The sequence below is a fragment of the Mercenaria mercenaria genome, chromosome 14 (genome assembly GCF_021730395.1).
Source record: "Mercenaria mercenaria strain notata chromosome 14, MADL_Memer_1, whole genome shotgun sequence".
Lineage (NCBI taxonomy): Eukaryota > Metazoa > Mollusca > Bivalvia > Venerida > Veneridae > Mercenaria > Mercenaria mercenaria.
In genome coordinates, this window is record NC_069374.1 from 54,603,312 (window position 1) to 54,625,185 (window position 21,874).

At 33.3% G+C, this 21,874-nt stretch overlaps 1 protein-coding gene across 4 annotated transcripts in view; it reads left to right on the forward strand.

Moving 5' to 3' along the window:
- LOC123527538 (putative N-acetylated-alpha-linked acidic dipeptidase) overlaps positions 1-21,874 on the forward strand; it is a 301,496-nt gene that overhangs the window by 217,416 nt on the left and 62,206 nt on the right. The window contains exon 1 of one of the 4 annotated variants that reach the window (XM_045307056.2): positions 1,519-1,760. The exons of 2 other annotated variants lie outside the window; for them this stretch is intronic. In XM_045307056.2, coding sequence (XP_045162991.2) covers positions 1,747-1,760 — 14 coding nt within the window. In that variant the 5' untranslated portion in view covers positions 1,519-1,746. Of the gene's footprint in view, positions 1-1,518; positions 1,761-11,910; positions 12,067-21,874 lie in introns of those variants that run through there. One more of the 4 variants, XM_045307055.2, reaches the window with a different exon arrangement.

Below are 21,874 nucleotides of genomic sequence, written 5' to 3' on the forward strand. Positions count from 1 at the left end.
AACATGGTAATCATTTCCAACAATTAATTGTTTATTTATTGTGAGAACAGAACATGTTTGCTTCTAACTGAAGAAGCATTTCATGCTATACAATCATTACAACATTCTGCAAGAATTAAATTGATAATTATGCATATGTTCCGTGTTGAAACTAGTCTTTAATTGAAGTATTACGGAAAAATTATTAGTACGTTTTTAATATCAGTTTGTCGTATCAGTTTGGTTTCTGCCTATGCTTTCATATCTTATGTGTTTTTTGTCACGTTGACGTTAGCTTCCTAAGGGACACCATATCGTCTATTTTGAATTTTGTAATGTTTGACGAAGACATAAAAGTTCTAGTAACAGTGTGTTTTACTTGGTTGCTTTAAAGATAACATGGTGTAATAGCCATATTTCATATCTTGTAACTGGATGATAATATTTAAATGAAATTTGGTCACTTTAAAGACATTCAAAATTAAAAACTTTTCACTGAGAGATTTTTCAAATGTTGTCATTTTTGGGGGCTATAATCGGTATTGAAATTATCATTGATGCCTATGGGAAATATATAATTTCTTTGATTATGAGACTCTGAACTTGAGTTTCGAAAATATTTTGGGATAGAAAGCTGCATTATATGATTCTGATACAAATATCAAAAAGAATCTAAAATTCCCTGTAGGGAAAAGGAGAAAATCATTTTTTTCTAGTTTTCACGGGAGATAACTCATGAAAAACCAAAATTATCAGGGGAGGTAATCTAAAAGATTTGAGAACATCTTTTTTTAACATTTTATTGTTCGCACCAAACCCTCGTCTTAACCTCAACGATATTCAAAAATAGCAAAAGGACAATTTATCAAAGGTCATCCCCGCCAGGCAAACTAGCGCAAGGTAGCACACTATGGCACAATACGGCACGATACGTGAAACGCTAAGGTAGCAAACGGCACGGTATGTAAAACACACAGAAGGCAGCGCACACAAGAGAAACACCTTTAATGAGCCGGTGAAACAAACCAGTAATGATCAGTCCCTACGGGCTTTAGAAACTGGCCATCATGGAGCCTTCTGCAAGTCAAAGTTTACTTCTATGCAACACTAGTTTTGATGAAAACATTTCCATTTATACTTCAGAAATGAAAGCCTTTACCACATCAGACGCTAGCTTGTCAGCTATTTCCGGTCCATTATTTGCTTGTGTTAAATTCTGTTTCGCCTTGTACTATGATAATGTAATTTCCTCGATTTCAATCAAAAACAATCATGTATTGGCTGGAGGCTTAATTAATAAACACATTACTTGAAGGCTTTTCTGTTTCAGTTTCGACTCGTTGCAACGATTGTGTTGGAATAGCTCCCACTTTTGTACAGTACTGCTGAGTACCTCGATTTATATTTGATACTGTATTATAAAATTAATGTCTTTTGAAACGAAGCCTTAATGAAACAGACGAATATATGCTAGACTATCTTGTATTTCCGATACGATTTTCGTTGATAACAAGTGTTGTTGTTCTTGTGTTGTAACGCTGTAATTTCCACTGGAACTATCAGAGAGGGTTGCCGTATTGACGGGATACCTAATTACTTAGCAGAATGATGTTTTGTGTGAAAGTGTGTGGTTCTTGTATTGGAAAATTGAATGTCTGATAAAGACATCTGTGACTTTCGTAGTAACGTTACATTTATCTAAATTGGTACATGCAAAGGAATTGAAATGAGAGTTTCTTGATTTTCTAGGATTTGTCAAAGATCAGAATGCAGTATTTCAGGTAAGATGCAAATCATTATAGTTTGATGGTTTAGTTGGTCATGCATCGAAATGTACATAAAACATAAAAGCTAATAAATATAAAAGCATTGTTTACAGAACTAAAAAAAATAAATCAGTACCATTTTTAGTTTATATTTTATGTACATTTTGCATATTTTGTGTATTATATGAATACATTTTTTGTACGTACAAATTCATTCCTTTTTGCGACAAGTACTTTTTTACTAGAAGGGCGTGGTAACAGCAGCTCTAAATATAGCTAATACAGCAGACAACTCAGTTGTTGAAATTACTGACTAACAAATTGACATAAACCACTGCCTTACCCTTACATGATCGTAAGAAGCGACTAGTAGGGTAGTAACACTTGATTTTGCAGGTACGTAAATTTTGATTCAATACCTCATGTTTTTATTTCGATGTAAATGAGATGTGGAACCAAACTCTGTAGTCCTGTTTGGCGCCATATAACCTATACTGTGTTGGTGCGCCGTAAAACCCAAATAAATAAATCAATAAAATCTTTATGAACAATGTAGATCTAAACAAAGACAAAAATCAAACTATGAGTAACTACGTTCCAAGAAATCAGTCCTCGTCAATCATGAGCCTACAGGTTTATACATAACTGTTACGTACATTAACATACATAAAGCCAAACTATTAAAAGAAACAAAGTTTGACACCGCCTTTAAACGCACATTGGCTAAAACATCACTTGGAAATTAAAAAGAAATCTTAACCCAATCAAACTGAGAAGGAAAACTGAGATTTGATTTAATAACAATGGTTCCATAATATTTAAGTGTAATTCAAACTAGTTCAAAAGGTGTTAATAAAACTTGCATAATTTGTAAAATGTATTGATTTGTTTTGAATCAAACTTTATTTTGATATGGTATTTCTTGAGTACAATACGCCCGGTTTTATTGCAATTTTGTTTTCATTTTTATTTGATTATAATGAAAACCTTTGGGAGATTAGTGCAATCTGACTAAAGTACATATCCTATTACGCTACGCATAGGATCTGAGAACGACCTATTCATTGCCTCGTTCTGACGACCGTTTCGCTAGCCAATCACAGCCTAACTTACAACATCTAGCAAATCTACCTGTAGCCTTGACTTTTGATATTTACAATTCTTATGTCATAATGTATCAGATAGCCGGTTAGCTCAGTCGGTAGGCCACTTGCTTTGTAATCGAGGGGTCCTGGGTTCGAGCCCTGGAATAACTGCACATTTTTCTTACTCTTTGACATCCGAACATGTCGTCTGATTGGATAAAATAAAAATAGCAATACTGGAAATCCAAAATATACAGAAGACGAATGTGAATGGGTCGTTCTCAGATCTTCGTTTAGAAGATCAAGTACTTTAGTCAGATTGGAGTAATATTAGTGCTTTCGAAATTTTCGTGAAACAGAATTATCGTTAATATGTACAATGAATTAACTACATTCAAAATAATGGATGAATAGCTTTAATACTTATTTTACAGATTTCTTTACGAACAAATCTTGCAAGATCATTTTACTTTGCCTTTTGCTTGAACTTTTACATCCTTGCATTCCATATAAGAAATGAAACATCATTTAACTTTATTTCATTTTAAGTCTTCATCTGAACTGGTAACGAATATAGTGCGACCGGTCATAACTTGTCATGTTTAGTATTCCATATATTTTATATCCTTTCATTATTCCGTATGGACATACATAGACCAGTCCCGTATACATAAAACCTGACATGAATAAAACTCAGCCAAAACATCTCCCTTTCTACAAGCAATGAATGTCACTAACAAATGTCATTCTGTAAATGAATTATTGATGCAATGCTTTTATAACGGTCTGTTGCATAAATTGTTACGGTCACATATCATAACAGACATGGAAGTGAATTGTATCTAACAAAATATATAATATCTAAGTGTATTAAGATTAATATGTGAATAGACCTCTTTAAGGCATATGATGAAAAAGCAGACACTTTCCGAAGCTTTGTAGTTTTCTACTTCACATCATGAAAATTATTTCTAAAGTTACCCATGGTCAATATGTCTTACGCATCTTGTTTCTCAAGCGACACTTGAACACAGGTCTGAGTGTTTTCTTATAGCATAATGTTTTAAAACTTCAAAAGCCACAGCACGGGTTGTCTAAATTTATATACTGCACATGAAAGGTGTATATATATATGCATGTGCGTAATGCATCAACACAGACATTATACACTGTTTAATCTAATGCCCTAAGCAACTTTGTGTTGTATTTCTGTAAGTGAATTTAACTTTTGCCATTTTGTGTCCTGAATCTATTCGGAATTCTTTTGAAATATTCTTAATAGATTTAAGTCGTTGTAAGAAGCGTGAAGGATGTAGCAAATTAAATAACATCTCTTGAAAATACTTTATGAATAATATTTATAAAGCAAAGAATGTATGCAGACAAAAGAAGAGCAATGAGTCTGCTCATGTGGGGTATGGAAAGTGCAATACTCCTCCGGCTTAAGCGGGATTCCACAACGGACTCCTTCATCCCTAAGATCTTTATAATATAAAAAACTCTATCTGCTGTCTACTGATACCACACGGGATTTAAAGATTTGCTGTTAATAAACCGTTGTTATTTCTTACCTTGGTGGTGGTCTTTCCTTCCAAATTATCATTTTAGACTTTGATTATTAAATGTTCATGTATTCACATTACTCGTGTCCTGCGTATAATAGAACACGCTATAATATCGTTCCATCGTCTTTGTTAACCATAGAAGGATAATCAAATAAGAAGAGCCCTTTAATTAGGAAGCATATTCTGGTTTTCTCTAGATTATCATTGCGTCTATGTCTTTGTTTTTCCGCGTGATATTGCAAATTAAGCTATCACGTGATGTGACTGTGTCTCCTTCGTTTAGCGCAAGAGCGTTTTTGTAGTCTTAATTTGTATCACAAGAGTTCAACAAATATTGCATACGGACTAACTTCCCGCAAAATGGAATATCAAGGCTTTCTTTAATTTCACAATTTTCTTTACACTGCTCATGGTGAAAGTAAGAACTAGCCATAATAATTGTTACAGAATTGAAATATGTGAATCAAGTTATTTTACTTATAGATAATCGAAATGTCTAGTTCAGTTTATGGAAATGTCTAGTAAAGTTTATGAAAATGTCTAAATCAGTTTATGGAAATGTCTAGTTCAGTTTATAGAAATGTCAAGTTCAGTTTATGGAAATGTCTAGTTCGATTAGAATTCAGGTAAATCACTTAATATGTTTTCATACTAAGTATTTCTTAACTTATAGCCCCGAAACATGTCAATACGTTTTCGAAATATTCAACATTCTTTTCGATCAATAAACAAATTTCTATTGCGTTTCCGAACGTAAATGTTTTCATTTGTATTGATTCCAAACGTGATTTGAATTATTCAAGGTCATACGATGTGTTTTGAAGATTATGTTTTGTTAAAGCAGATAGATGCTGCCATCACAATAGATACAATATTAAATTTCTAAATGGGCCTGATTCCCTTAAACTGCTTTGAAGTGTCCCAAAGGTTAGTAACACTGAGTCATTTTAAGCAAAACTGCTTAAGCACACATGAAGTAACTTAATATTTATAAGTCTGTTAGAAAGGCACAGCCAATAACCTTGCAACGAGTAGACAAATTTCAATATTAGTCTATACATCATCACTTTATGACACAGTTTGTATTTTTCTATTGTCTATTACATTCAATATGCCATAGTCACGGCAGCAACTGCCCTTTGTTAAGAAATAATGGTCTATACGATACTCTGAAATAACTGTATGAATAGAGTGTTTATTTGACACTACTCAGGAAAACTCAAAAGTACTTGGGGATGTGTGAGGCGCAGAATATATTTGGTGTGGCATAATACAAGTGTCTATTTTTGTGTTCTTTCTTTTTTATACCCCCACAAACGTTGTTTGGGGGTATATAGGAGTTAGCTTGTCTGGCGGTCGGTCTGTCTATCCGTTGGTTTTTATGGTTTCCGGACAATAACTCATGAAAGGCTTGAAAGATTTAAATAAATTTTAGTACACAGGTATTACTTCATAAAATACATGTCAAGTTCGACTTTGCCTACAGACCACAATGTTTTGACGTAGTTATGGCCTTGTGGCCATTTCTTTTTTATGGTTGTCATACTTTAGTGACAAGGCTATAATGTGGGGGTATTATTCTCTCTAGCTTAACTACATGTACTTGTGCCAGGTAAAGGATGAATGTACTTTTATAAAGTTTTCGATTCTCCGTAGTATGATTGTTTCGGAAATATGCATTTCCTCAAGCGCATGTACTTGCTGCAGAGTATATTTTCAAATGGTAGAACTTTTTATGGTTTATGCATCTTCAAATATTCTGCTTTTAGATACAACAGTAAGAAAGTTATATATGAAATGTCTATCCATTAGGAGGCAGTTTCTGGTTTCCCATTATATTCAAATGGCGTCTGTCTGTAATCTTTCTCTCAAAATATCACAGATAAAACAATCTCTTGGTGTGATTATGTCTGCCTCTTCTTAAAACAATATGTTTGGTCTGTATTCAGTGTATACTCTTATAGTTTTAGTTTTATGAATATTGTGTGTTTGAAAATTATTATTTCCTACACAATCGCTGTCCATGTCTATACTATCTTTACTCCACAGGAGGAATGATGTACATAATGCAAACTTGTTTCTTCGTATTGTTGTTATATATATAGATAAATTTCCTTTGAAACTATTTGTTTCGCGTGTGACTCTGCGTACTTTCGATGCTAACTTACTGGCTTATCATTAACGGTTAGATGGGTTTTTTGCGGTTATCTTTAGAGGCTTTTATATCTTAAGAAAATTGTGAAAAACTATGCATGTCGTTTGTTCATTCAAGGGCCTCCTTTGTGTCACGGTATAGAACTTGAATATTAAAACGGGGAAAAAATGTGTAGGCCGCCGGATAGCTCAGTCGGTAGAGCATCGGAACGGTATTCTGAGGCCCCGGGTTCGAGTCCCGGTCTGGCTGCACATTTTTCTCACCCTGTGACATTTGGCGCCCAACATGGGACCGTGACGGCATTAAACTGGTTAGTCTCCGACGCCTGTAATTGCTTATATATAAAGTACCCGCTGAAATTCGAGGACGAATTTCAAAATGGTGGGGAAATATGTCACGGTATAGAACTTGAATTTTAAAACGGGGAAAAAATGTGTAGGCGGCCGGATAGCTCAGTCGGTAGAGCATCGGAACGGTATTCTGAGGCCCCGGGTTCGAGTCCCGGTCTGGCTGCACATTTTTCTCACCCTGTGACATTTTGGCGCCCAACATGGGACACCCTGTGACATTTGCAGAGAGTTTAAGGTCGCCGACTTGAATCATGTGCCCTCGTCAGTGTAGGTTCGAGCTTCGCTTGGAGCGTAGTGTTTTTCGTGTCTAGCTGGCTTCGGGTAGGTCAGGCGGGAGTGGCTCCGCTGCTTTTGTCTTTTTCTATGTGTTTTATCATTATCAGGACTCGGCCATTTATTTTTAAATAGACCGTAACAGGTATTCCATAATAGTATCAATTAACTGGTTAATCAATGGACGATTTGTGACTCTGACTGCGGCTGATGTTTCCAACGACTCTATTTAAACTTAAGTTGTAGGATCATACCAAAGAACGTATTTCAATTTTCTTTAGGTTTTTCCTAAGAATTTCTTACTGTCTTAATTTAATAAAGATTTTCCTCGGCATTTTGATGCTGTATTTTATCAATATCTCTGAATGTTACAGTTCATGTTTTGTCGACCAATATTTGGAACACCGATTATGTGAGAATCATTTTACTTTTGTGACTAAATATATTTTTAATGATATACTACAGAAGTAATGTCTTTGAAAACGAAGCATTAATGAAACAGACGAAAATATACGCTAAGCTATCTTGAATCTCCAAAACAATTTTCGCTAATACTAAGTATTGTTCTTCTTGTATTGTGATAATGTAATTTCCATCGAACTATCAGAGAGGGTTGCCGTATTGACGGGATACCTAATTTACTTAGCAGTTTGATGCTTGTATTTTGCTTTTACGTTGGAGTGTTGAATATCTGATAATGACATCTGTGATTTTTATATCAATGTCTCCTATATCTGAAGTGTTACATACAAAGGAATTAGACTGAGAGATTCTTGAGTAATCTGGATTTGTTAAATATGAATTATTTCAGGTAAGATATCAATAATTTGATTTTGATATGATTTATCCAGATATACTTTGCAGTATGGACATTTTTATTTAGAAGAGCAACATTAATGAAGTTAAGACCAACTAAATAACGTAAATGTCCATTTACATTTAGTGACAGTTATTAAAAGTAATGTCTAAATTTCAAAATAAAATAGCATTAAACAGGTGGCTTGTCCACTTGAATATAATACAGGTCAAAACAAAGACAAACACTCTAATTTCTTAGAATATTGTATATATTTATATATGATATCAGCGTTTTGTCAGTTCTGGCGTTGAATTTTATTTTTTGTTGTATTAAAAGAATGCCGAGATGAAGAAATTTACTTGAAATTTTATCATTTTGATAAAGGACACGAGGCTGAAATTTAATAAAATAAAATAGTGCTAAAACTAGAGGTACTGGACAGCTCGTATCCCTTTGGATAAAATCAGTGTTTTATATATATAAATATATAAGCTTTTACTGTCAATTGAAAATTTCATCTATCTTAATGTCATGTGTAATTGATATTTTGTTTTTATGGTACACGTTTATGAAGTTTAGTTGGAACAACGGTGACATAATCAAATGAAATATTATAAAACTCTAAAATATATTTCCAAATTTCACTGTTTAGTTTTATCGCCATGATGCATAAAAAAAATTAAACCTGTTAAATGTTAAAACCGAAAGAAAATTATTGTCTATTGTTTTTATTGGAGAATGAATAAATTAATTTATTTATTTTTGTTTTCTCCTCAATCATGTTGTCTCAGTATAACATTATACTTTGCATTCGGGATTACTTTCAAATCGACCACGTGCTTGCATCCTTAGAAACACTGAAGTAACAATGAAGTCGTCATCCAATTTTATGTCTAATATTTTCATAACTTCACCTCAACTGGTAATTAAAATATTGTACCCAGCAATTTCTTGTCATTTTGATATTCAATTATTCATTTACTATCATTCATTATTCATATATTTATTCCTTAATAATTCCTAATGGACATACATATACCAGTCCGATATACATAAAACATGGAACAAATGAAATACGGCCAAAGCATCCCTCTTTAAGAAGCAATGAACGTCACTAACAAATGTCATTCCATCTATGAATTATTAATGCAATACTTTCATAACGGTCTGTTACGTAAATTGTTATGATCTGATGCAAAAATAGACTGAATTAATGTCAAATCCATTTCTGTACATGTTCAATATTTGGATGTTTCGTTTTCCGCAATGACGAGAACGATACATTTTGCAAACAAGCAATCTTTTTAAAGCGTGTGTGAAAATTCTGCTCCGTTTTGTTTTCTTATTACATCTTGAAACAATCCGAAATCGTGTCTGCAATGCTTAACTGATAGTACCAATAAAAACGTTCAAGCTGAACGAATAGGGAGCAGATTCTGGCTCATCCCGCTCTTATCCCGTTCATATACCGTTCTCATGCGCAAATATTTTTGAATAAGTGAATTTGGTACTATATGATTTATTATATAATTGTTTTGGAATAACCATTAAACAAATCAATATTCAAAAAAAAATCAAAAGTAATTGCATGAGTAATAACATTTTTAACAGCGAAATTCAGTCACCTCTTACGTAAGATTGAGTATCTGACGAAACAGGTGTAAGCCTCCATTATTGGCTGCTGTTAAAGACCCTCTTGAAATGATATTGTTTAATTATCTTCTGACCTTTAATATATTTCTCGTCTTGCTTTGACTTCTTCAGAGGAATGGAGTGTATGCGTATATGATTATTTTCATCTTTTTACACAAGCATACTTGTGTTTTATATATTGTGCTGTTGCGTGTATTAGAGAAATACCATTTCATATAATAAGTGAATAATTTTCAATGTCCTTTTAAAATTCTTTTTAAACGATTTTCCAATGTCCAGTATTTGTATTTAATAAACATATTTGCATGTAAAAAGTAATGTCGAAAGTAATGTCGGAAGTCATCTTACAAGCGATTACTTTCTGTTTGTATTTGCTACCAAGGCATGTTTGTTCCATCTGAAGTCATTTGGATGTTTTATTCTTTTGGACCAGCCCTATTGTGCTGATTTAGGAAGTGAATCCTTTATAAATTTAACAAATATCTCTTGGTAACGGTTATCTATGAACATACTTCGCCACCTTCCATTCACAAAGGAGCTGAAAGTTAAATGTGGACTGAAAATATACATTCTACCCGATAGTTAACAAAAATTAAAAAAAAGGTAAGGGTTGATTACCATGAAGAATAGCGCAGAGCAAACACAACAAGAACATGCCTCGACATAAAAAAAAAACTGATTAAAATTAACATAGAAAGCACGTAATACATTACATTTGAACTGTTACATAAAACAGTATAAAATGAACATTAATTAATATTAATGCTTAAATATTTTTAGAGTATTTTGTCTTAATTATATTGCTTTTCTAATAAATTTAGAAATTTTGTGTTGCCTCGCTCTGTCTCACGACAATATAATTAAATTTACCAACAGTCAAGTCATGAAATATTCAAAGATTTTCGCACTTTATTGTGAAATCGTTTAGTTTCATAGGCACTTAATTTTTGGTATCGGGCAAAACGGTTATGAATTCGAGGAATTTTAACATTTGCACATTTATTTTTAATTATAGTCTCTTAACTGTGCATCAATATAAAACATGCATCATAAACATTAATACAATTTACAACGTCATTCATTTAATTACAGGAGACTGCGACAGATAAAATTCACTTCTATTATAAGAAGCCAGGCATAACTTTAAAATATACTCATTTTTTTTATTATTATTTTATCATTCAATGATTACTTAAAATTCTACCATTCCTGTCGAAAATCCAGGAATTAGACATATAAATACTGAAGCATTGCCATTTAAAAGTGTAAAACAGACTGTCATGAATATCTACATTGGTACATATAAGAAGAAAGTAATGCCAATGGCCCAATTGTATTGATATAGCTAAACTGTCTGTAGTTCATTTACATTTTATTATTATTATTATTTCTGTTGGTTAAATTTCTCTTAAGATCTATTTTCTTGTTAAAAGTATAACATGAATAGGAATTTTACGTGTTTCTTGGGATTAAATTTCTTGGATTAAGCCAACCATAAAATCCACGAAAATTAATCCAATGTAAAACAAATAAATCAAACATGCTATTTAGTCTCAAATTTTGGACTAAACTCTGTTGTTTCTACCTTATCACAATAACATTTTTTCCCGGACAGTCATTTTAATGTTTCACAAATAACTTCCAGTTCAAAATGATTATTTATTGTATTTTAGGTGTAGTATTTAATACATGTTTGGCATTATTCTTAGCCTCAATATTATTATTTTTTGTCCTTTGAATTCCAGTTTACTTTCAAAATGTGCTTTTCTTAAGCAAATACCAGACTGAGTATGGGATATAAAGACTATTGTACATTTATTGACATGAACAAATTCATTCAAAACAAGTCTGCTATTATTTTGCTCGGTTGCGTTCTCTGCTTCTGAAGTTTGATTAATTTGATAAACCACGCTTGTTTTGTTATTCATAGCCTATCGGTTTATCCACGATTCGAGCAAATTGTAACTCAGCCATTAATTTACTTTAGCAGACGATAAATATTTTAATGGCATGAAAATGAGCATTTATATAACGCTACAATAAACCCTTTATAAATATTCATAATCGTTGAATAGTATTAATTAAGTGTTATATCCTTTTACAATAAAGCATTATAAATATGCAACATGAATTTAGTCTCCCAGATAGCTGTTTATGCATTTTAAATACAGGATCAATGTCCAGAATCAGTTTATTCTATTGTTCAAGCACGTCTCCGCTTTAATATCCCCTGTAATATTTTGCATCCACGCAACATTATGAGCTATATTGATATTTTGTAAATCCTAGACGAGATATGCTACTAGATTTGATTTTGGATTCATGCTACACGCGGTAGTTATTTCAACATTTGTATCAATTATACAACAGTGTATGCAGTGTTCATATTACATACAGAGAAAAAAAAACATGGCGCTTCAGATTATTCATCAAATAAAGAGGTAAGATTTGATTAATTTCGTTTGGATTGTTTATGAATAATATCAATAATAATTCACCGTCATAATAGGTGTATTTATTATTCTTTGTTGTATGGATTTATTGTAGTATCATTGTTGCATCGGGATTCGTGTGCTATTATGGCATTTCTGCTGGTTAATAATGCTCTTCGTAATACCCCTGTGGTTAATGCGAGATATGTGGAAATTCCAGATGTTTGTGCTACAAGATCGTTCTGCTAAATGCACATATGTTTATTTCTCATTAGATATCGTTTGTTGTTGTGTTTTCTCGATGATTGGTTTTTAGGTGGAGTGACATCTATTCATTAAATGTGTACTATATTTGCTAGGCTATGCATAGAATTGTGATGTACTCTGGATCGGTGTGATAGACATATTACTTTTATTCATAGTGTTATTGGCTTTAAGAAAATTTAGTGTCAGTAAAAGTAGTTGGTAAATATTCCCGATCTGACCGGTAAGATGCCTGTTGGGTCACATGCCTGCGCCTGTGAAGTCTGTGCCACAGTCATGGCATAAATGAGCTCATGCCACAGTCATGCCATACACTCACGTACACTCTCTCCCACACATAATAAAACAATTATACTTAAAATCTTAGTTAACTTTATAAGTTCATCATTATCATTACATTCTGTAGGGAGAATATTTAATTTTAAAATTACAAAGTTCAGTGGAGTACAGCTATAACATTCGTTCGAATATAAGGTATGCAACAGTGTTTAAATAGTATTTGCAAGCAAATTCCTTCAGCTAGATACCAAATATAAAATACAATGTAGTTTTGTGAATTCATTATTTGACTTATTGATCGTTGAATTCACACAACAGATGTCTCAAACTGAATGTTAATCACACGCCTGATTCATGAACGGAAAAATCAATTCTGTTTGTATAAGCTTATTCATCCGGGCATATTTAAAGCGTTTGTCATTATAGTGTTAATGAGGTTTCGATTTAACAAAAAACTCATTTATTTCAGTGCATAAACAACTTGGTACTTGATGCGAAACAGTGAAAGAAATTGTCGAACGTTCTATATAAACATATTCAAACGTTTTATCTGTAAATGTCGCTTACATTAATGCAATCTTTTATACGAATTTTGACTCATTTCAACACGTCTACAAGTATCTGAATATACACTTAACGCAAGTTTCGTACGACATACATACAGGCTTGCTAAAGTACTCAGTCGATACGCATATGATGTCCTAAAGACCAGGGTCCATATTTCTAAATGTTTTTAGTCTGAAACTTAATATCAGCTTCTTTAAAGGGGTAGTTTCAGCAGTATAGATACAATAACAATGAAATTTGAATTTTTAATGTATAAAGACCAACTTTCAGATTTTTGGCGTTTGGGGAATACCCGGATTCATTATGTAATAGATCTTTCTAATTAAAATGGAGATTACTAGAATCCGCAACAGCAACTTTATAGCCTTTAAGAACATGAACCTCTAAGATTATGAATCATAACTGAGTTAAATCATAGTTTGTAGCATTTTGAAGGTAACAAATGGTCAGGGTCATACTATATTGTTCATTACATGGCTGAGAAATTATTTATTAGATACATTCAATGTTTTAGCCAGAGTTCGGTTAAGGTTGCCTCAGATGTTTGTCATAAGTTTGAAATTTCATAAATGTGGTAGAAAGAATTATGTATTCAGTTCTTCAGTATCTCCTTTTATGTCTTTGACTGTGTCAGTTCATGTGCAGTATTCAAAGTAGTTGATTTACCATGTTGTTGTGCATATTCTCTTTTTGCACACCTACCATATGAGCCGCGCCATGAGAAAACCAACATAGTGGCTTTGCATCCGCGCAGTCTGGTCAGGATCCATGCTGTTCGCTTTTAAAGCCTATTGGGATTGGAGAAACTGTTAGCGAACAGCATGGATCCTGACCAGACTGCGCGGATGCGCAGGCTGGTCTGGATCCATGCTGGTCGCAAAGCCACTATGTTGGTTTTCCCATGGCACGGCTCATATCTGTTTTCATTATAAAAGTTTAAAGTATTTATATAAATCTCCCCATGTGATATCATGTGCCTTGCTTTAATTTCAAGATTAAATATTATTTATGATACAGTTATTGACTTATGTTGAGGTCAACTTAGTATCATTTTTACAGGTCCGTAAAAACACATAGACCGAAACAGAAGTCTATAATAATTATTGTTTAAATGCCCTTCTCGAATGCACTCATTAGACTGGCCCATATTTCATACACATAAGAGTTACTATCACTTTTGCGGGTCAATATCGCTTTTTGCGGACCGGCGCGTGCACCCCTCTCAACCAATCAAATGGGCGCATTTGAGAAGGGTATATAATATCAAAGAGCTATAAAAATAAATAGATTGGCAACTTGAAAGGCATATAGAGCAAATCTCGCCAACCTCCCGTGACAAAAAAACGATATCTCGTTTATCGGAAGTGGCGCTTTCTCCACGCGCCATTTTGTATGGGAAAGCAATTATTCATCGGTAAAATAATTATCACCGTATGACCACGCTTCTTTCGGTGGCAAAAAAAAAACGTGTACTTCGTGTCTTAAGACCATTTCACATTAAACTAATTTTGTTTTAGAAGCTAACATGTATTTTAAATATAGTTTTAAAGGTACAAATTGTAACTCCATGCTCGCCGATGTTTGTTTTTAGCAAGATAACGCCGAATCACGCTCTGACACGAGCTCACGCGAGATTGCAGCCAGTTGCCATTCTGTGTATTTTATACTTCTTTGATAATATTAAGGCATATACTTTATACAATGTCCATCGCCACAAACTAAAATGGCGATTACAATTAGTACATGAGGACATTACAAAAAAGATAGGTAATCTGTACAAATACAACAGTGTTATATTATAGCTAGTTAATATACTTAATACAACATATATTCACAACTTCACATAAAACATATATTAAAGAATTTATGTTGTGTTAATCTAAAATTTTCATGTGAATATCGTGCTGCAACAATAGAATGTACAGCACAATCAATTTGTATACATAATATATTTATGTCAAATAACATAATTATGTACTGGCGAAACTAACAACAAAATTGCTCCGTTCTGTTGTATAGAATAGTCGAATGTATAACTGAGATCGAAGAACATTAGATGTACATTCATGTAATAAACACAACGAAAGCATAACAACATAACAGCTATAAAAGAACGTACATTTATTCTATGTGTTTGTATACACTACTGGCGCTTATGCACGCATGCATAATGATCTTTTTGATATCTCGATAACAATATCATCTTGTTGATACACAATGAATGTTTAAAGAAACAAAAAGTATTTTATCTAACAGCTGCATTTCACTGTCTTTGTAGAGGCTCTCCTTTACCTGTCTATCGTTCAATCAATAAAGCAAATTGGCGTCATTTGCATAAACTTCTTTATCTTGATATTGCAGGTCTTAGATAATAGCTAATAGGGAAGAATGTACACCTTAAATGAACAGGAGACTGCAATATTCTCCCCCGCTGCCGACTTCTATATTAGAAAGGACAGACAAATCAATAGCAATCCAAGACTATGCTTACGGTCTGAAATCTCTCTAATATATCGTGTGTTTGCAAAATTATTGCACAAAAAAAAATAATATGAGAAGCAAAAAGTCATAAAGAGTTATAATTTCAAAATTTTTTAAGTCGGAGTTATTGTTAATGCACAATGTACTCTCTCGCATGTCAGTTTTTATCATTTCAAAGTCGCAGCAAGACTTCAGATTACTTCTCAAAATATATTTTACAAATCTTTTAAAATCAGTAGTTTTTTAGTTTATATTTTTTTGAAAATGATTATAAGTATACTTCTTTATGTTCAACAACCATTTCAGACGCGAGACTATACCTTTTACGTATTTTACTTACTACATGAATATTTTCCATATAACTACTGCCTAGAATACACTAAATTCAACTGTTAGTAGTGTTTTATTTACACTTAGTTAAAGGTAGAAGTGCTGTTTTTATGCCCCCGAAGGGAGGCATATAGTTTTTGAACCGTCTGTCCGTTTGTCGGTCTGTCGGTCTGTCAGTCTGTCCGCAATTTTCGTGTCCGGTCCATATCTTTGTCATCGATGGATGGATTTTCAAATAACTTGGCATGAATGTGTACCACAGTAAGACGACGTGTCGCACGCAAGACCCTGGTCCGTAGCTAAAAGGTCAAGGTCACACTTAGACATTAAAGGATAGTGCATTGATGGGCGTGTCCGGTCCATATCTTTGTCATCGATAGATTGATTTTCAAATAACTTGGCATGAATGTGTACCACAGTAAGACGACGTGTCGCGTGCAAGACCCAGGTCCGTAGCTCAAAGGTCAAGGTCACACTTAGACGTTAAAGGATAGTGCATTGATGGGCGTGTCCGGTCCATATCTTTGTCATCCATGGATGGATTTTCAAATAACTTGGCATGAATGTGTACCACAGTAAGACGACGTGTCGCGCGCAAGACCCAGGTCCGTAGCTCAAAGGTCAAGGTCACACTTAGAAGTTAAAGGATAGTGTATTGATGGGCGTGTCCGGTCCATATCTTTGTCATCAATGGATGGATTTTCAAATAACTTGGCATGAATGTGTACCACAGTAAGACGACGTGTCGCACGCAAGACCCAGGTCTGTAGCTCAAAGGTCAAGGTCACACTTAGACGTTAAAGGTCATTTTTCATGATAGTGCATTGATGGGCGTGTCCGGTCCATATCTTTGTCATTCATGCATGGATTTTAAAATAACTACGCATGAATGTGTGACACAGTAAGACGACATGTCGCGTGCAAGACCAAGCTCCATAGGTCAAAGGTCCTAAACTCTAACATCGGCCATAACTATTAATTCAAAGTGCCATCGGGGGCATGTGTCATCCTATGGAGACAGCTCTTGTTTATATTTCACAATATAACGTTTATCTTGTTGCTTCTACTTCATGGCAAACATGCGAAAATAATTCTTGTATTCGTGGTGGGAGATAAAACTCATTTTTGTAAAGTAATTGTATCTTCAGAAAATGACCCAGACAGAAATTGATCCGAGTCTTGTAACACAAAAATAAATGAACCCTGTAACAACAAAGAATCTATCTATTATTACAAATAAGTCTGTATTCGAACAGAGGAAAGACTAAATGAGTTTTAAACCCGTTAGTTATCACGAGTGAATATAAAACTGTAAGTAATTGGTAAGGTATAGTAGAATCATAGACAGTGTTTTTGATTTCAATTATATTTTCTTAACTAATGCATGTCTGCAGCATATATGTCAAAATAATAATATCAATGCTAGTCAATATTTATAGGTAAAAAGGTCTGATCGTGATTTATTAAAATAAAATCGTCAAAATATCTTACCATATTATGCGACTGGCTAGTAAATATTTGAAGGTAAAGAGGTCGCTCTGAAGCTGATTTATTAAACATTTTGATTTATCAAAATATCTAACCTTATCAAACTACTGGCTAGTCAATATTTGAAGGTAAAGCGCTCGGAGGATGATTTATTTAAAATTTTGATTTATATAAATATATAACCTAATCGCATTAACGGCTAGTCAGTATTTGAATGTGAAGAACTTCGAAATGATTTATTTTAAAAATGATTTATATAGATATTTTGCAATACTACCGGCTAGTAAAGGTTCAGGGTTCTGAAGGAGATTTATTAATTATTTTGATTTATAAAAATTTAATATGACGAGAGTTTTTGTTTCCTCGTTATTATGAATAAAACATTTTCTCGCCTGTTTGAATAAGAAGCTGTCTTGTAAAACAGTATTTATTCTAGCTTGTTATAACGAAAAAAAGTATTGGTGGATTCAGTGTGCGAGATGAGTACCGATCACGAACATGCTCAATCATGCAAATCTACTATTACGTTGTTAGGCTTCGTTATTATAGTGCATTTTATTTGACCTGGCGGGGCGTGGTTTTGTGTTGGTCCACTACATTATTGTGCAGGGTATGTAGTACATGTAACCACTGTAGCGTTGGATGTTAGTCGTTGGTTACCGAAGATTACGAAATTAAACAGTTATAGTGCTCAAACTATTTTGCTCGTTTTTTTTTTTTTTGAGATTATCATTATTTGCCTAAGTCAGAGATTAATTCCGCCCCGCCATGTCAGATAAAACGGACTATAGTTTCTTGAAATATGCGCATGCATGGGAAAATATAAGCAGATATCAGAAGCACCTGCTTTACTCTGGAATTCTGTATTTGCTTATATAATACTATCTGGTACCATTCCTTGGATAATACTTGGAATGGATTCAAGTTTTGCAAGAAAATTTATGTTGCTGCTTTAAAATTGTATGTCTGGTATTTTAAGGCGTCGTATTGGGCAGCCATTACATTGTAGTTCTGCAAACATATTTAAATATCGTCATTTGTTGAACTTCAAAGGAGCTAACCTATGTTAGCTATCAAATTGTTTCATTATAAGCCGGAATATACCAGTTGCGATATAAGTTTGTAAATGTAGTTATTAGCTGTGTCAGTGTGGTTATTAGGTACTTTCAAAACATAAAAATATGCGCTCCGTCGAATTAAAATGTAAAGGAAACTAGAAAATCTTGGAAGAATTATACACATTTCACTCTAATATTTAAAATGTTACGTCATCATTTTGCACAGTGCTCGTGACGTTGTACGGGTAAAAATGAAACTATTTGGTAAAAAACCTCTGAAAAGACATAAAATATCTTATGTTCATTTGGTGAAAGATATTTAGCTCTTATATTATAGACCATGTAAATTCTGCCAATATCTTTTACATTTAGAACGATGTAAATGTCAAAGCTTTGTTACACTCTAGTTAAATACCAAAATTATCTTATGGCTTCAGTTAGACATGTGATAAATTATTCTATGTATCCAGTTTATGTTTTTCCATTAAAAAGTGCATTTCAAAATGAACTTGATGTTTCCGGAACTTTTATATGTTTTGCAAAGAAAACCTTATCTGGTTTTGAACACTTTAACTTTATTGTCTGCTATAACGAACAGTATTTTCAATTTTACCCATTTAGACTATAACGATCATGTTCTGTCTGAAAGGAATTGTAATCCAAATTGTGTATAAAATAAAGAATATTCAAGTATTATTTTAAATTGTATAAAATGTAAAATGTAAAGTCTACTTATCTTAATGTTTATATCTTACGCAAACGAAAAACCCTTTAAGCGTTTTATTGTTCAGTTTGAGTTTTATCGACAGTGAAGTATTCAGTTTTTGTTAGTTTCACAGCATGAACAGTTTGCCCAGATATACAGACGGTAATATTAAGACATTTACTTGGAATAGCATTTTCGTTGAACTTTTATTTGCTATTTATCACTTAAACATTTAAACTATAACTACACTCTCAAAAATCTTTGAATAATATTGCAATCATTGGTCAGGATTTTTATAAGAGCTGAATGATGACTAATTTCAGACACAAATTCTTTTATCAATCGTGGCGACAAAAACATACACCTTCGCCCTGGAATCATACTCACGACCCCGCGATACGTTAATCTGCGCTGTATAGAAGTAGATAAACAAAAATGAGAACACAAACAACTCATTTATTATAAATAATTTGTCGGTATTTGCAAAAGAATAAATTTACAGTACGAAAATTTCCAGAATATATGGCTTTTGAGATTTCAATTTTATTCATCGCAAAAATAAAAGAAATATGAACACGTTGTTCAGGATATAGTAATATTTGATGTAACGAAGAATTTGTCTTACCCAAGTCTGTCACAGGAAAATAACGTGCAACCCTTGACTTTGATTGATTAAGCTTTTTGATTTAAGAGTCTTGTTATATATCTCGAGAGTTTCTCTGCCTCGTTATAGTGAGGACTCTTTTTGCAATTACTCAGAAGTTGTAACGTGATAATGATAAAAGTCGAGAGTTTGCCTTATAACACGGTGGTGTTACAATATATAGTAGTTTGTCCAACACGGTGGTGTTACAATATATAGTAGTTTGTCCTAGTAATTTCAACTCTCAAATGTGGCACAGCGAAAGGGAACAGGGGTACAAACTTATTGACATATGAACTTTGCAAGACGTACTAACACGTTTCCAAAACTATTATGATGTAAGGAGTAATTACTAGAAGTAAATCGTTGCAATGCTTATAGGAAAGTCAATATTCTTCTTCCGTTTGTACCAATATCTAACCTACATTTTCATTCAGTTTATTATTTTTCTGTGTCCTTTATGTATTTTTTGGCACACTTGGTCGAAATAAACGTGTTGAAAAATGCATTCAAATTGTGGAGAGTAGCTTAAACGATAGAGTTTGGAGTGGTTGTATTCTTGGCTGTCCTTTTCTTGTTTTGCACTGTAATCTGTAACTGATAGTGACTTCTTTATGATTTAATATTTCAAATTTGCTTGATTCCTTTTTTTTCTGTTCTGCTGCAATCATGTTCCAAACAGGAAACCAGAAACATCTGTTTATCTCTTTTAATGTTGTGCAGCTTTTGCTGCAGTGAAGATATTATGAGCGAACATTTTACAGTTCCTGATTTATAATCGGATTGTTTTCAAGGTATGTAGTTCCCGGAAATTATTCTCTTTTTTCCAATGCGAATCTTAAATGTTGCTGTCAAACATTTTTTTGCGTCTATTACAGTGCATGCCAGTTATTTTCATTTTGAAATAAAATGTTTAGGTAAAGTAGTTAAAATTTTCTGGAATTTATGTTAATATGTTAAGAGAATTTTGATTAAATGCAGGAACCCCAGAATACAGATGCATCCTTCAGGCATTTCCTTCCTTCATTCCTTCACTTTGAGATTTTGGTAATTGGCAATTTTTTTCTCGGTCTTCTTTCTGCCCAGATATTTAAACTATATGTAATTTCTTTTAATGTTATGATTGGATGGGACGTTTATCTCTTTAGTGGAATTGCTGAAAGATAACTTGAAGTCCCTATAACAAGTCATTCCAGTACAGATCTCAGGACCGAATATGCCTAATACTGGATTAGGTAACAGAGTATTATGTATTTAGAATAAAGTGGTCATTAGTTTAGAATAAGGTTGCCTTTTGTTGAACCTTCTTCACTCTACACTGATGCCACCTAACTCTAAATACCACAAGTTCCAAATCAAATTTGAACATTTGCGGAATTTTTTCAAAGTGCAATAAAGACCACCTGTAAATATATAATGACAGTTTGGTTATGATTTGCGCTGTTGTTATTTTGTTCTTATGTAAAAAGAAAATATCGTCCATGAACAGGCTCAGTCAAATTTTCATTTTTGTCATGTTGAGCTACACTGGAGTTCCCACTATTCTTTTTTAAATTACAAATGCTGCAGAACTCACAACAGATTTTGCTGTATCGTCGAAATGTAAATCAGGGCATTTATATAACATTCCTCATGTGGCAACGTTAAATGTCGCAACGCCGCTAAATGTCGCAACCACCGTTAAATGTCGCAAGGTTGACGTTAAATGTCGCAACCACCGCTAAATGTCGCAAAATCGTCTGCCGCTAAATGTCGCACCTTTAACGTTAAATGTCGCAAAAATTTGCCCACCGTTATATGTCGCAACACCAACGCTAAATGTCGCACTTCCTATTTGACACTATGAATTATCAAATCCTTGTGTATATTTACTTTTTTGAAGGAAGAAAAATTAACAGGTTTATGTAATACAAATAATTATCTTAATGAGAAGTGCTGTTACGTATAGCAACAAGAGGGCCTTGTTGGCCCTAGATCGCTCACCTGAGTTCCACACCTTGA